The sequence below is a fragment of the Schistocerca gregaria genome, chromosome X, assembly GCF_023897955.1.
Source record: "Schistocerca gregaria isolate iqSchGreg1 chromosome X, iqSchGreg1.2, whole genome shotgun sequence".
Classification (NCBI taxonomy): domain Eukaryota; kingdom Metazoa; phylum Arthropoda; class Insecta; order Orthoptera; family Acrididae; genus Schistocerca; species Schistocerca gregaria.
In genome coordinates, this window is record NC_064931.1 from 800,608,608 (window position 1) to 800,626,679 (window position 18,072).

General features: G+C 36.2%; 1 protein-coding gene across 15 annotated transcripts in view; it reads right to left on the reverse strand.

Annotated features, from left to right (window-relative positions):
• LOC126298507 (forkhead box protein P1) overlaps window positions 1-18,072 on the reverse strand; it is a 692,749-nt gene that overhangs the window by 136,874 nt on the left and 537,803 nt on the right. For 10 of the 15 annotated variants that reach the window (XR_007552614.1, XM_049989843.1, XM_049989844.1 and 7 more), the window contains exons 8-9: window positions 12,966-13,140; window positions 6,855-7,038 (exon numbers count right to left, since the gene is read on the reverse strand). Coding sequence is in view for 14 of the 15 variants with exons in the window: in XM_049989843.1 (XP_049845800.1) it covers window positions 6,855-7,038; window positions 12,966-13,140 (359 nt within the window). In the remaining variant the exon portion in view is untranslated. The remainder of the gene's footprint in view (window positions 1-6,854; window positions 7,039-12,965; window positions 13,141-18,072) is intronic. The other 5 variants (XM_049989851.1, XM_049989850.1, XM_049989848.1 and 2 more) reach the window with 1 other exon arrangement.

Here is an 18,072-nt window from a genome sequence, read left to right on the forward strand (position 1 = left end):
CAGTTCCAGTTTCCTGGGAACTGGTAATGAGTCTCTTCCACATTGTCCTGTCCAAATACACATGTTCATGGAGAACATCATCCGCTGTCCATCCTCTGGTCACTAGATCAGCCTTAATCAAGTCGATCCATTGGGTGATGGGAGCTACAAGCTGGTAATCAGTTTCTGGTGGTAAAAATGTAAAGTAACAATTGCTACAACTCAAGTGAGCAGTGAAACTTGGCCAGAATCTATACCTCTTATAAATTCAAGTCCCACAGTACATTTTCTGTCTGTACATGATGGCTAGCTTCAGGAACTACTGCAGGGCTTTTGGTTTGGTTTTCAGTAATTTATACACTGATTTACAATGGATGTTTGTGCATATCACAATATACTGTAAACAAGTTGTCTGGTCATGGATACTTAGTGCTATCTATGCAAAGCCAGGGAACATCACTACTATGATATAAAACAACAATGGAATAATATAACCAACATATGCAACAGCAGCAACTGAATGGGACTCTATGATGAATACTTTAATATTAATGTACAGAGGAAAATAATACTACTAACAACATTTGATCAATTACATTAAATTGTTATGCGCTCCAAATATTCAGAAACAGAATAGGAACAATGATCAAATAATTACTGTCTACGTTTCACTTGAAATGTATTCAATTTTGATGTACAACTGCTGATAAAGTACTAAATTACATCCATCTTGGTTCAATGCAAACAGGTTGACATTGAATGTAAATAAAACAAATTATATGCAGTTTGGGAAAAGATGTCAAAATGTAAATCTCGATCTGGTGTGGGTGACAAGGCCTTAGACAGAATGACATCCACAAAATTGCTGGGGATTCATGTGGATGAAAACTTAAATTTTAATGACCACGTAATAAAATTTGCACACAAACTTAATACAGCCTGTTTTGTCCTCAGAATTATTGCAAATGTTTGTACCTCAGAGGGTGCCAGAATGGCATATTTCGGCTATTTTCAATCTCTTGCCACATACGGAATAATATTTTGGGGTTCCACAACAGGGCGCCTAAACAAATTTTTTGTTGCAGAAGAGGGCCATTTGAATAATAACTCAAAGTCATCCATAGACACACTGCACCCCCATATTCAAAAAGCTTAGAATACTTACTATACCATTATTATACATATACAAATGTGTATTGTATGACAGGACCTACATTGCAGATTTTCAGACAAATGCCGACTTTCATAACTACAATACCCGTAATAGCACAGCACTCCATACTCAGCAAACAAAAAGAACGAATACACAAAGGCATGTGAGCCACATTGGTGCAAAACTGTACAACGCACTACTAGTCAACATCAGGTGGTTAAAAGATAATAAAAAATTTAAAGCAGAATTTAAAAAATTTCTAGTAGAACAATGTTTTTATTCTGTAAATGACTATGTAGGTCAATAATTTTTTTCTGGTGATATTTATAAAGGCAAAATGGAAAATACTCTATCTGTACCTAATCATTCCTTACCTAATCATTCATTACATTTACATACTTAAAGGACAGCAGTTGTGTGATGTAAATATATACTTAAGCAGTGTTGTGTATATAAGGATTTGCTGTTTAGGGAGGACAAAACTAAAACCTTATGAAAAACAGACTATGCTTTTAAAATAACAATCAGGGATGTATATAGGCTATATTAATTTCATTGTATTATTTTGATTTGTACTTTTTAACGGATATATTGTTTGTGTCCCATTTCTTTGAAATGGCTTACATGTACCCTTGACAACATCCATACAATATTTATTGTCAACGGATGGATAAATAAAATAAATAAATAAATGTATTTCTATATAAGAAATATATAGTATGTAATTTGCTTTACTACTCATTCTGTTTAATCTCAACAAACCACCATGCAGCAGCTGGAGTGTTGGTTATTTTGTGTGTTCAACTGTCTCTGTTAATAATAAGCTTGATGGACAAAATGTCACCCCCCACCCCCAAGAAAAAAGAGCATGGTAGTCACTTTAGAGCAGGAAAATGGTGTAGTATTATTACCAAGCAGTTATGTGAATCTCCACTGCTTATGTAAGTCATGACAGTGAAGTGGGTATGAATGAGCCAGTGGGTCATATAGAATCAGTGCAGTAAGATGGATCGATGTAGCAACATGACAGAATGGCAGAATCAGGGTATTGTGTTTCCATAGCCCACTGCATGAATGAAGTTGCCCAAATGCTAACTGTGATGTTCCTCCAGAAAAAAAGTTACATCAGTCATGACTCAAAACTGCTACAGACAATGTTACCACTGATGATTTGCTCATATTTTGAATGAGATATAGTGTATTTAGTTCCAAGTACAGTGTTGTTTTATTTTCATTTCTTCTTCAATATTATACCTAAAAATTTGTATTTCTAACAGTTGTGACAGTTTTGCCTTCAACGACAAATAGATACAGTTCAGGATGAGGGTTGTATGTAGAGTGGAGATTGACTGCTACAGTTTTTAAGATTTTATGAGGAGCATGTTAATTCAAAATCAATATGTCAGCTATTGCAGATTCCAACAGATATTTTCATCATGTAATCTAATGAAAATATTTATGTTCTCTGCAAAATTTACTGCAGTCCTACTATGTTTTTATTCTACCCATTCATTTACACAGAGAAGAATTTGGCCAATGCTTAGAACAGACTCCTGAGGAACTCCATGTCTGATTTGCTTTTGCACCACATCTGCACTGTTTGAGAAATATACCGGAAACGTATTGTTTATTGTATAATTATGTTAATATTCCCTTAAAAATGCAAAATTTAAGCACTGGGTGGACTTGCTACGCCTGAAATCCATTTGTGATTCATTTATCAGCATTTCTTTATTTAACAAAGCTGTTTCTTTCTTGCACTTCAATATTTTTGCTGCAGTCCCACAAAAGTGATATGGGTCTGAAGATAGCAATGTTACATTTGTCACTCTTCTTGTGTACTACATTTACATTCACAGTTTGTGGATTATTTGAAAATAAGCTTCTTTCAAAGTCGAAAAGTCTTTTAATTGTTCTAAAATAAAAGTTACACCTGCTTTGATGATAATATCTGGTATCCCTCATAACCACTGGAAAGCTATTCAGAAACCACTTTATAATTTTTGGCAGTTCCTTAGGTATTACATGATACATGAATAATGTCATTTTATAAATTATTTGTTATTTTCAATCAAGTTAATAACACTGTGCTTAAATGATTTAGTACCAATTATTTTCCAGGTGGCTTTAGTTTTGTTCCTGGCATTCTCTGTTTTGTTATTATTTCCTTTTTTTTCTTCTTCTTCTTTTAAAATAAGTTGTATTTGTGTGTGTCATTTACAGTATTCAAGGAAATCAGAATGTTTAGTCTGCTTGTATAACCACAATATCATCTTATTTTGGCATGATTCTTTTATCCCTATAATGTTCTATTTGCATGATTTTTGTGTACATTTTGTTATAGTTGCTTTCTTGGGAAAAGCTACTAAAATGATTATATGTAATCACAAATTTTTCAAAATATTTTTGTTTCGAGAAATTAGTACTGCAGTCACTACATACAATAACATATTTCTTCAGAGCATTAAGAATTTTTAAAAAAATCTTCTATATAATAATTAAGCTCTTTTTTATCTACATTTGATGACCAGAAGACACAATGAATCAAATTATTTTACTGATGAAACTAGGGGATACTGGTATTCATAAACTGGTAGAAAATTAGACATCATCATATCTTCATAACAGGAGACAATATGAACTATGCCCAAACATTTGCAGATCAAAAGATAGAAGAACCTTCAGGATACACAACAAAAAAGTATACTCTTGCTCAAGACTAACACAGGCACTGTCAAGAATCTTACGCACTCTCAAAATTGTGAAGAGTTCCCTTACAATACATTACTCTTGTAAATCATTATGTGTTACACATTATTATGCTTTGTATACACTATATAGGCTGTTACATATTGGGTGCTTCCTGTAATAGTTGCCAGGCAAATTCTCTTTGATGTTTTTGTAGATATTTGCAACACTGTCTCTGCAATGTTCAATGCTTTAAATGGAAGAACAGGAAAACACTGCACATAACACATCATGTGCTGTATGTAACATCCAACATTGACAAAAATCATCAGTTTGTTTGTGGTTACAAACAAAATGCTTTTTTCTGTGACCATTCAACAAAGCAATTCCATATTAGTCTACTGCAATATTGAGGGCTACAAAAGAAACAATCAGCCACACCCCATCAGTAATTGCATAGTAGTGCTTCATGGTAATGGCAAATAGTACAGTGCAGGTCAGCACATGAGGCAGGGGAAGTAAGCAGATGGATTGTGAAATAGCAGGTCATTCTGTAAAAGTCTTGAATGTGATAAATGGTTCACACTGTATTAGAACAGAAGCTACATGGCTTGTCCTCTGTCAGTCAGTAGCAACAGCAGCAGACAATGAAAGGCAGGTAAATGTTTGTTTGTCACATTTCCCTTACCAAATTTCCTCCACCCAGTCACCCAGTTTGCCTCATCTCACTTGCCATCCCCCCACCCAACCCCACTGCCCAAAGCTGGAGTGCTGGTTATTTTCTGTATTCATTTAGCCCTGTTAATAAATATTGTTTAACCAGATATTGAGCTACGTTAATTGGGGACCACTCTATAGAATGAACACATAAAATTTCATTACAAATATTTGTTTGTAACAAAAAACAAAACATTGCAGGTCTTCATATGACACACTGATGTGCAGTATTTTGTCTGAGCTGACTCGATATGCACACTGCAAAAATGAAATTGTGTATGCCTATATAAGCTTTATGGACAAAATATCAGCCCCCCCCCTCCCCCCAAAAAAGAGCACAATAATCACTTTAGACCAGGGAAAATGGTGTAGTATTGTTACAAAGCAGTTATGTGAGTCTTCACTGCTGATATAAGTCACGGCAGTGAAGTTGTATTCATGAGCCAGTGGGTCATATGGAATCATTGCAGTAAAATGGATCGATGTAGAAACATGCCAGGATGGCAAAATCAAGGCATTGTGTTTCAGTATGCCCACTGCAAGAATGAAGTTGCCCAATTTGTTGAAGTATCAACTCAGATTGACCACTGTGTCTACAATGAATGGTGTAACCACAGACAACCAAGTAACACAGCATAAGAACAGTAGCTCTAAACAAAATCCTAACCAACAGGGTCTGGAGACAATTCTCATGCGGTGTCAGTGACATTTGAGTCCAGACTCAAAAGGAATTGCTGCAGGCAGTGAATGATTGCCCATCTTAACCAGCTTCTGCGCAATATTGCAAAGGGTGGCAATGATCTTTTGGAGTCAGGTATCATGCAAGAGGCCCTCCATTGCTCACGGCAGCATTTAAAGCTGCACATCTACAAATGCTGAAACAACACAGAAACTGAACAGTAGCTGACCAGAGGCTCATAATGCAGTCTGCCAGGCCATGGTTTTGTCTCTTTTCAAATGATGCAAGGTACCGAGTGGACTGACAATCTAATAAGGAGTCAAACTGCAGTGTGTGTAGCATAGAGTTCAGACTGGCGATGGTTCTGCAATGTTTCAAGGGTGTTTTTCATACTTGGTCTTGGGCACACTCATTCAGGTTATTGTGAACATGAATCAGGATGCTTATTTCAACATTCTTGGTGACCAAGTGTTTCCTTCTGTACTAAATCTTTGTGTTCAGTATGATGTGGACTTTTCTGTCTTCCACGATAACAATAGACATATCCACAGGGGTGGCAACAGCCATGTTCACAGGTCTGCATGCATAAATTCGTGGTTTGGCAATAACTCAAGAACTGTTTCACTCCTCAACTGGCCCTTTAACTCATACAGACAATGTCTGAAGCTATTTGAAAGAATAGGTGAAATAAAGCAATTAAAACCCCCACAATTTCATTGCTCTTTACAATATAAGCAACAGCCTAGTGGCCGTGTCCACAGGTTACCTACAGTGACTTCTTTGTTTCTTTCACTATATAGACAGTCAAAATTTAATCATATTACTGCAGTCTACATTTTTCTGGACATATATACAGTTACCACCAAAACTGAATGTTTTCCTGTAAAATATTCCTGCTAATTTGAACTGAGAGCAGCATATCAGCTCCAACATATCTCAGCATGTGTGAAGTAAAGCATGAGACAGAAATATCATTCAAATTATTTAACATTATTTCATTTCATTCAGTTTGCTGCACAATCACTGAAAAATATGATAGAGTAATTTTAAGCTAATTTTGGGGAATATATTACTTCTTGTTTGAGCATTTGTCTAATTTTCAGACACAGAATCCCCATTAGAAAAAAAACTCTGTATCCTTCAGAAAGATGCTCAAAAGTCCAGGAAAATTTATACAAGGACTATATATGACCAGCAGTCAGTACGATCAAACCTCATAAAGTCACTGTAGCAAAAAACATCTTATTTGTGGTCTGTGTGTGTGTGTGTGTGTGTGTGTGTGTGTGTGAGAGAGAGAGAGAGAGAGAGAGAGAGAGGGAGAGAGAGAGAGAGAGAGAGAGAGAGAGAGAGAGAGAGAGAGAGAGAGAGAGTTATAGTCGATGCTTTTAAATCTATCGTTATTTCATAGCACACTACTGTTATTAATTTAAACATAACTGTAAAGCATTTGATGAAAATTTATGCATAACATGCTATGTGTCCAACTGGAATAAATACATACCTGGACAACACCGGGTATTTGGCTAGTATGAAACAAATACTACAATTCACACTACTTTGTTCAATTTCAGACATACTGATGTTAAGAGTGGTGAATATTAAAGCTGTCACAGAATAAGGTGATTCGCACTAACTTACACTTGCCTCTGTTTTTAATGGTTCGGGAGATGCTTGTTGCTTGGTCATATGAAGGTGATGCATCATTGCTTGCAGCCTGTCCCTCTCCTTCTGCAGCTGAAGCTCGAGCTGAGATACAACTTGCATCTGCACTCTTGCCTGTGCTGTAGATCTGTCATCTAGCGTGTGTTCTGTGTTTAGATGTCTGGTAATGTGTGATAAAATTTAAAAATTATATTAATTTAAATTTTCATGGTTATGATTTATCAGAAAATATAATGGTATTCAATTAAAAATAAAGACAAAATTTATCCAGTATGGCACAGTCTGTATTTTACAGTGTCTGTATAGTACAACGTAAGTTCCCTTCAAAAGTACATGCATGCCCAAAGGAACAGACAGTGCTGACAATTGACAGCCATATTAAATTATGAAATGTACACAGGCTATATGATTTACTAGTAACATGTGAAAATTTGTGCCAGACCAGGACTCAAACCCAGATTTCCTGCTTTGCAGAAGGGGTCATCTTAACCGCTTTGGCTATCTGTGCACAACTCATGGCCAGTCCCAAACTGCCACATGTCCTAGTGTCTACGTCCCATAATGCTCACAGGCAAATTTGTGACTCCTGCACAGGAAGAAAGATTGTTTTTGCTCCTCAGATTGCTTGTCAGCTTGCATCAAACTATACAGATTGTTTTTGCTCCTCAGATTGCTTGTCAGCTTGCATCAAACTATACAGACAATGCCCTATTGTATTTCATGCCCAAGCAAGGCCATCTGATGAGCAAAAACAATGTCTCTCACTGTGTGGGAATCATACAATTTGTATTTGAGCACTATGGGTTGTAGACACTACGACATATGGAAGTTTAGGGCTGGCCATAAGTCATGCATGGATAGCCAAAGAGGTTAAGGTGACCACTCATGTTAAGTGGAAAATCCGGGTTCCAGTTCCCATCTGGCACAAGTTTTCATATGTTACCAGTAAATTGTACAGACAATGTACAATCATATTCACAATTTGTGAATACATTTCATAATAAAATTTATCCATCACAACTTCTATTGAAATTTTAACGCAGATCAAGCATAAAACAGAATGTCTCACTTGCAATCCTTCAAAAGTACGTAATTAAATAAAGCTATTGTTGCCTCAATCTACACCTACATATGTGCTCTGCAAACCACTATAAACAGCATGGTGGAGGGTATAACACACTGTGTCAGTTATAAAGGCTTTTTTCTGTTCCATTCACATATTGAGAGTAGGGGAAATGATTGTTTAAATGCCTCTGTACATGCTGTAATTAATTTAATCTTACCCTGTCACTCTGTATGGGTGTGTTATGTAGGGGGTTGTAATATAGACCTAATTTGAGGACCAGACTGCAACTTTCATTCTGCAATAAAGTGTGCACTATCTTGGAAACTTCCTGGTTATTTTAACTGTGTGGTTGAATTGGACTCAAACTTGAAACCTATAATTTTCCATGTAATCCTCTTACCAACAGAGTTATCCAGGCACAACTCACAACTGGTCCTCACAGCTCTAATTCTACCAGTATCTCTATAGAGCACAAACCATGATGCTTAATGACAATCCAGAAGATGACTAGGCTCCTCACACTTCCTTCTATTCACTAAAAGAATTTTCCTTTCTTTCTTACAGATACAGACACTGTAAGCCATAGGATCAGCACACTGACAAGAGCCAGAACTAGATGCCTCACTCTGAAACATCTGCCATGGCTAGCCTTGTACAAAAGAAACAAAGCAAGTACAAAGGAAAAAATTCTTTTGTGAGACTGACTGACCAGCTGGTTCCCTTGCAATTTAATACACAATTAAAGCAACAGATGGAAATTTTGCAAGTTTGTGTTTATTTTGCCACAAAACAGTATGAACAGACGATAGCTTGGTGAACAATGATTCTGAGGATTGCTTTCAAGCAAACTTGCATGTGCTCTACCTAAATGGTTGTGATACAACACTCTTTGGTTTTACAAATCATCTGTGATTCTGTTCCATATCTTAGGAGCAGTAACAAAGTTTGAAGATGCAAAGGGCATTGATGGACAAAACAGCCTCACAAAGAAGATGATAGACACTCTTTAAGTATATTATGGCAAGGCTATCATACAGAACCTATCCAGTATAAGTGACATGAAAAGTACAGTATGGGCAATATATTTCCATGTATTGCATCAGATGAACATCCCATTCATCGTCCCTGTCACATTACAGGGTGTAAATACCTACAGGCTCAGACGAGTAAAAGCCCCTACATTCACAAGGAGAGGCTTCCAAATTGTATCCTGGACGTTGTCAAACCCACTTACATATTTATGACTGATTGTGAACGTCTAAAAAAGTATCTTCATAGCAAAAACCAAACTCCAAATGATTCTCTAAATTCACTCATATGACAATAATGCCCTAAAACAACATTTTCATCTGCTATAGTCATTAGAAATGCAGATTATGATGCAGTTCTTGTATTTAATCATGGGAATGTAGGGAGGATGAAGGTATTAAATAGAATGGGCTTTAAGATAGGAAATTTTGCTCAAGACATCATGAGAAAAATAGATTTACAGCACAGCTCTGAAGCTGAAAAGTCAGTTAAAGACCTGTTAAAGGAAAGAAGGCAGAAAACAAGAAACCAGAAGAGAAACCTTGAAGGGAAATATGAGCCAGAGTACAAATCTGGGACCTTCTGAACAAGTGACGTATGAAAAAAACTTCAGATTGAACTTCAAATTGCATTTCCTGAAAATTATGCTTAAAGCTTTATGTACCTTTTCCTTGGAATCTATGAAGGCTATAATTATGAAATTTTGTACACTGATTTCTATAAACCCCATGAATGTTGAGTCAAGAGTAAAATCTGAAATTCTGAGTAGAAGCTGATATATGTGGCAAAGTGATTCGAATTTTTCATGAATTTTATATTATACTTACAGAATTATAATTGAAAAATTATTAAAAATTTCCTATTTGTTACATTCAAAACCCCTTATGAAAGACTCTTATTATACTTGGGTTAACACTGCTGTTAGCCATGTGAGGAAAGAGCTGATCAAGTTGATTTTGATTGAAACAAAGTTCGATGTCTGTTCTGTGCCTGTTCCTGCAGTTGGGAGATGGGGATACAATAATGTGTACCCAATTGCTAATGGACTATCTGATCATGATGCACAATTAATGGAAATAAAACAGTATGGCCCTTTACAACCCAGAGGCAGGTTCATACAAGTAGTGAGGCTTTTTAATGAGAACAGGATACAATGTTTTAAGAGCAAGCTAAAAGGGGTGGTATGGGATGAGGTATATGTAGAAAGAGATGCTAATGCCAAATTATATTTATTCTATAGTAAATCTGTGCCAATATTTATAATCTGCTTTCCTAAAAAATTATCCAAAAGATCTATTAAAAAGCAAGTAAGCCATGGATAACTAAGGGAATTAAAATATCATGTAAGAGGAAGAGGGATATCTGTGTAATGGTCAGAGTAAGTCAAGATATGGCGTTATGCGTATACCACAAAAAATACTTTAATATTTCAAGAAAACCCATTAAAATATCTGGAAGTATGGACATGCTGACAGAAATAACTAATGCAGATAGTAAGATTGAAACTATATGAGACACTGCCAAATGGGAGACTGGACAGACAATCAGTGTACAAGATTCCATAACAATTGAACTAAATGCCAATGTTGTGACTTATAATTCAAGCTGCAAGTATTTTTAACAATCAGTTCTTAAATGTAGCAGCAAATATAAGATTAAATAGTTCAGTTGAAGAAGCAAGAGAATATATTAACATGTCATTCCACAAAACTTTAAGCAACTACAAATAGCACCAATGGCCTTCAATAAAATTAATACAATTACACACAAAGAAACTGGTATAGGCATGCATATTCAAATATAGAGATATGTAAACTGGCAGAATACGGCACTGCATTCAGCAATGCCTATATAAGACAAGTGTCGGTACAGTCATTAGAGCAATTACTGCTGCTACAATGGCGGGTTATCAAGATTTAAGTGAGTTTAAACATGGCATTATAGTGGTGCACGAATGTCAGGTCACAGCATCTCCAAGGTGGCAACGAAGTGGGGATTTTCCTGTACAACCACTTCACTTGTGTACCATGATCAGGAATCCAGTAAAACATCAAATCTCCAACATTGCTGTGGCTGGAAAAAAAAAAAAAAACTCTGCAAGAATGGGACCAATGAAGACTGGAGAGAAACGTTCAATGCGACAAAAGTGCAACCTTTCCACAAATTGCTGCAGATTTCAATGCTGGGCCATGAACAAGTGTCAGTGTGTGAACCATTCAATGCAACATCATCGTTATGGGCTTTTGGAGCTGAAGAGCTACTTGTGTACCCTCGATCATTGTACAACATAAAGCTTTGCCCCTCACCTGAGCCTGTCAACACCAACACCAAACTGTTGATGACTGGAAACCTGTTGTCTGGTGAGATGAGTTTCATTTCAAATTGTATCGAGTGGATGGGCATGTACAGTATGGAGACAACCTCGTGAATCTGTGGACTCTGCATGTCAGCTGGGGACTGTTCAAGCCAGTGGAAGCTTTGTAATGGTGCGAGGCACATACAGTAGGAGTGATATGGGACCCCTGATATGTCTAGATATGACTCTGACAGGTGATCCATATGTAAGCATCGTGTCTGATCACCTGCATCCATTCATGTCCATTGAGCATTCCAATGGACTTGGGAAATTCCAGCAGAACAATGCAACAACCCACATATCCATAAATGCAACTTCTGCTGGCCACCAATCTCCCCGGACAAGACGCATATCTTGGATGCCTTGCAATGTGCTGTTCAGAAGAGATCTCCACCTCCTCGTACTCTTATGGATTTATGGACAGCCCTGAGGGATCTGTGGTGTCAATGCCCTCCAACACTACTTCACACATTATTTGAGTCTATGCTCCATCGTGTTGCAGTACTTCTGCATGCTGGCTGTGCGCTATACAATATTAGGCAGGTGTACCAGTTTCTTTGGCTCTTCAGTGTATTTTCACTAATAAAATTCATCATACACAATCCATCACAATTTGGAAAGAAAAGTGATGCCCATACCTACTTCACTAGAAGAAAAAAATTGATCTTTATTACCCACTGTTGAAGCTGTCAGGGGGGAGTCCAGTACGCAGCAATAAAAATCTTTGATCATTTGCCCAATAACATAAAATGTCTGACAGGTGGCAAGACAAGTTTTAAATATAGTTTAAAATCATGTCTCCTGGACAACTGCCTCGATTCTAATGATGAATTTCTACTTAAAAGCTGATAACCAGAAAAATAGAAAACTTTTTTAAATTGTTGTTGCATGAGTAGGAATAAAATGGTAATGTGTTCATTTATGTTAACACTGATTATGTATACATATCCTGTAAACTGACATATTACACATCATTCTGATAAAAGAAGCATTCAAATGATGTCTCAGACATGTAAATAACTAACTATGCACAGAGATTAAACAAAGAAAATTTTGTAGAAGTCTCTTGAATATTTTATGAGAAAAAGGCACATAAATTATTTTTTGAAAATAAAATTTTTAACTTCTATAAAAATGTTAAATATATATAATGCAAGGAAGTTAACAGTAAATGTGTTAATTTCATGTAAAGGATAGTACAAAATTTCACTGTTGTATCTTCAAAATTGTTGATTTGGTGCATCTTTTAATAGTGTGTGTTTTTCATTAACTCCCCCCCCCCCCCCTTAAATATTCACTAATGGGTATGAAGCAGATGACTTTGCACAAAGGGAAAGCATTAATAGTTTCTCCATGTGTTAATAATATATCTCCATAATGCTAAAATCGATTATAAATACAAAAATGCAAAAGTATTTTAATGATACTGCCAAAACAAAACTAATATCAATGTTTATTAGAAGATAATATGAGATGTGAACTTAGGTAATGTGAGCCATATCATTCTCCATAACTACTGACTACATTAAACACAGAGAAAACTACCTATTCACAGGGAACTTCACCAATATACAAATTCAGTCTTACATCACCTATGAGTGTAATAGTGAATTAAATGTTAACTGATTATATTTACTTGAGAAAGGACTGGAAATCATCACATATAACTTCACAGCCAGGCCACTTGCAGACCCCATGACCATAAAGTGGATGCATTTTGTCCCCACAACTTTCAAGAAGCTTCTCCTCTCCAACACCAGCAACTCCATTCATGCTATCCCTGCGGCCCAACCCTATAGTTCCGAGGAGTCCTGAAATAACAAGTAGTATACTAAAGGTTTGAAACACTTTGGAAAAAAAAGATACAACAAATATTGTGTTTTACCTATGCCACAACACATTCACTTCATTTCTTTTTAGATTCTAGAAACATGAATAATACACTGAGGTGACAAAAGTCATGGGATAGCAATGCAGATGGCAGTAGTATTGCATACACAAGGTATAAAAGGGGAATGCATTGGCAAAATAGTCATTTTTACTCAGGTGATTCATGTGAAATAGTTTCTGAAGAGATTATGCCAGCAAAATGGGAATTAATACACTTTGAATGCAGAGTGGTAGTTGGAGCTAGACACATGGGAAATCCATTTTGGAAATCATTGGGGAATTCAATATTCTGAGATTCAAAGAATCAAGAGTGTGCTGAGAATACTAAATTTCAGACATTATCACTCACCATGGACAACACAGTGGCTGACGCTTTCAGCTAATGACGGACAACAGTGGCATTTGCATAAAGTTGTCAGTTGTAACAGACATGCAACACACAGAAATTAATGTGGAATGTATAATTGCATCCATTAGAACAGTGCGGTGAAATTTGGCATTAATGGGCTAAGGCAGCAGATGACCGACATGAGCTCCTTTGCTATCAGCATGACTCCACCTACAGTGACTCTCTTGGGCTCATGACCATATTGGTTTGACCCTAGGTGACTGGGAAACCATGGCCTGGTCAGATGAGTCTCAGTTTCAGTTGGTAAAAGCTGAAGGTAGTGTTTGAGTGTGGCATATACCGCACAAAGCCATGGAATGAAGTTGTCAACAAGGCACTGTGGAAACTGTTGATGGGTCCATAATGATGTAGGTTGTGTTTGCAGGGAAGGGACTGAGTCCTCTGGTCCAGCTGAACCTCTTGGAGACCACTTGTAGCTATTCATGGTCTTTATGGCCCCAAACAATGATGGAATTTTTATGGGTGATAGTGTGCCATGTTGCCAGGCCACAACTGTTTGTGACTGGTGTGAAGAAAATTCTGTACAATTGGAGTGTACGATTTGGCCACCGAGATTGCCCAACACAATTCCCAAATACTGCACCAGCAACATTTTCAGAATTATGGATGGCTATAAAGGCAGCATGTTTCAATATTTTTGCAGGGTACTTCCAATGAATTGTTGAGTCCATGGCATGTCAAGTTGCCTCACTATGGCAGGCAAACAGAGCTCCAACAAGATATTAGTAGGTACCCCTAACTTTTGTCATCTTGGTGCATATGTATTTAATGTTTAAACAAATCAGTTGTTCTGTGTCCAGTTTTTTTTATTTCAATTTACTTGCTAGTTAGTACACAGAAGCAAGTAGCATATAGTCATAATGAAATAACTTTCACCACAACTGAAGTTGAAATGATTTATCAGTGTCAAGAACAATACAGGTGAGGTACAAGTTCCTTAATTTTGATATAAAAAAGGAGAGAATAAATTATACACATTACTGAAACTTGAAAAATTCACAAGAGAAAAACATTGCAAGTGTTAAATTATTTTGTAACTGTAATGACAAACTGATAATACAGCATAAACTGGAGATTTCAAATGTGCTTGCACTGTGCTAAATATGTGACACATAAGGTGAAAATGTAAGTGAGTTTGTAGCTGCAGCTTCCCGCAGAAGTTTGATTTGTGTTATACATTCTGTTCTTCCTTATAACTGCTTACAATTTTGTGCTTCAAAATTTCAGAAAAATCCTAAAGATAATTTCATGAGTGAAACAAATGAAGTGTGAGAATGAGCTCACACTACTTTACAGCTAATATGAATTTTAAGTCATTCAACATGACCAAAAGTGCAAATATGCAAAGGAGTTGAGCTCACAACTTTCCTATAGCATTCCATGTTCATATGTTCACACAGAATGTTGGCCACTTACTACACTGCATTATATTGGATGTAGTCTGTAGTTTAAACCAAAGAAAGAAAATGTTGTATCAGAAATGTCAATATCAGAACTGGTCATTTGTTATTACAATTCCAACACAAACATGATTCAGGCCTTTCTATGTAGTCTACAAATTTTGTGAGGTAAGTAAAAATCTATAAGAAGGCACAATGTTTGAAAAAGGCTCCTGGAATTTTATCCCTCATTTTATCACCCTGCCTATCATTGAAGGATTTGTCATTGTTTATGGGATGCCAGGAGACATTTTTGGGACCTCACTTTTTAATTGAATGTGGAGATACCAGCAAAAATTTGTTTTTACAATCTCTGTCATTTAGTCTTCTCTGCATGACAAGTATGTTGTGTGGAAATAGTATTTGCCTGCCTTATCAATCTGCTATGTAGTGCAGTCTGCACCTAGGGAGTATGGGAATAATGACTACTTTAATGCCTCTGTGTGTGCTGTAATTAGTCTAATCTTACCTACACAGTCCTTATGGGAGCAATGTGCAAAAGTTTGAAGTATTTTTCCAGGTTCTTCGCATAATACTGGTACTTGAATCATTTTAAGAAGGCTTTTGTGGGACAGATGGTATCTATCTTCAAGCATCTGCCTGTCCGGATTTTTCAGCATCACTGTAATACTCTTCCTCAAGTCAAATAAAGCCATAACCATTCATGCTGCTGCTCTTATTGGAATATATTTAATACCCTCTTTTAGTCCTATTTGGTACTGGTCCTACACACCTCAGCAGCATTCTAAGATGAAATGCACAATTTCTATGTAAGCAGTCTCATTTTTAGACTGATTGCATTTTCCCAATATACTACAAATGATACAAACTCTGCCAGCTGTTTTAACTATAACTGAGCATATGTGACCATTTCATTTTATATCCATATTAACTGCTACACCAAGCTATTTGTATGATTTGACTAGTTCCATTTGTGACTCATTGATGTTGTAGCCATAGGATACTACTTTTTGGTGATTTGTGAAGTGCATAATTTTAAATTTCTTTACATTTAAAGCAACTTGCCAATCTTTCTTTCTTTCTTTTTTTTCAGCACCCTATTTCATTAAAGATATCTGCATCATCACAAAAAGTGTGAGGTTATTGTTAGTATTGTCTGCCAGGTTATTAACATAGAATGTGAGCAGAAAGGGCTATATGCACTTCCCTGTGGCATGCCTGAAGTCAGTTGTGGATGTTCTTCCAAGATAACATGCTGCATCCTCCCAACAAGGAATCCTCAGTCCAGTCACAAATCTTGTTTGATCCCAATATGATCATACTTTTGTTAACAAATAGTGTCATTCGGACTCAAATGCTTTTTGGAAGTCAATAAATACTGCATGTAACTTATTGCCTTCATCCATGGCTTGAGAAAAGTGTGAGGCTTCAACAACTGGTAGACATCAATATTTTTGGGTATTGGTTTTGTGAATCACTTCTGCTATGCTTCTTGTAGACAGGTATGACAGGTGCTTTCTTCCAACTAGTGGATGTAGTTGCTTTGTTTGAGGGATCTGTAGTATATTATGATTAAAATGAGAGCTGCAAATTCGGCTTGGAATCTGACAGGGAGTCCATCGAGCCAAGGAGCCTTGTTCAATTTTAGTGATTTCATCTATTTCTCAATGGAACAGCCAGTAATGTATCTATATCATCTTTGTAGCACTGCAAGAGTTACACTAGACACTAAACTCGGTGCCATTGATGGCCCTCATATAAGGGTAAAGCTGTCATCAACACAAAAGTTGGTTTGAACCCCACAGTGCTTTATTAGACATGGTCCTATTGGAAGTGGTATGCCATTGCCTTCCTCTGGCTTTTGAACTGACAGAGTCTGCCAATAATAGGAGGACATACAGTTTAATGAGAATGCTCAAGCACAGTGCAACTCAGTATTTTTCACATTAACCAATATTTCCAGAGGTAAATGAAAAGATAAGTGACAGATAAAAATCCTAGGGCTCAGCAGGGATCAAACCTGAGACCTTTGGATCTGCAGTCAGACATTTTACCACTCAAGTCACATTTATATTAGATCAATATATCTTTAGGTTTTTTGAGAGCTCTTTCAATAAGATGGAAAAGCTTTCAATAAGATAAAAAATTATATCAACCACACTCTTTAAGTATTGGATTCTAAAAGTTTACTCCAAACAAACTCGCAGTTTTGTAGCAATTGTATCACCAGAAATAACTAGTAGTATTACAAGGCTATTCAGAAAAATCTTCAAAACTAACAGGTCAGAAATTTAATCTCTGAGGTTTTATTGGTGTGACCAATTAATGGTGTGCTTCTGGTATTCAGCTGAGTTGCCATTTCACTTTTATGTAAAATGAACAACCTAGTCATCTTACTCATGTGATGCCAGCTTTGCTGTTATGTGTATTCACTGCCTGGACTAGTTTTGTGCCATTATTTATAGTTAAGTTTGACTCCTGATGCCCATCATACCTTCTGATGCTCTTTTCTTTTTCAGAACCCAGACTGATATTCCCACAGTAAAATTCTTATCGAGGATAAAAGGTCATGGTGTAAAAGCCATTTACAACTTGTTCTTAGACTCGAATACCCTTAATGAATTAAATGTAAAAAGTAGTGAACTGTTTATCTTGTGATGATGGATGGATATTGATGGTAAAACATGTTAAGTAATTTGGTTCAGGCCATGAAAACACATATAACAGAATTATAAACAATAGTTCACTCACAGTGTTTAAAGCACACTATATGAGGAATACTTGGAAGAAATTTTGGAAGGTGCATCAAATGTTTCTCTAATATATTTTATTTCTTACTTTTAGACAAATGATTTCACAAAACCTTTGGCCTTCTTTTTTAATACATTTTTTTTATTTCCAAGTTTTGTTCAGGAAGTGTTAATCCAATATATTTAAATATTAATCAATATTCAATATTTATTAAGAATATAAAGACCAAGAGAAGGCAGAAAAGTTCCAATTTATGTTTTGATTTAATATTTGTTTTATTTTTTAATATGAAA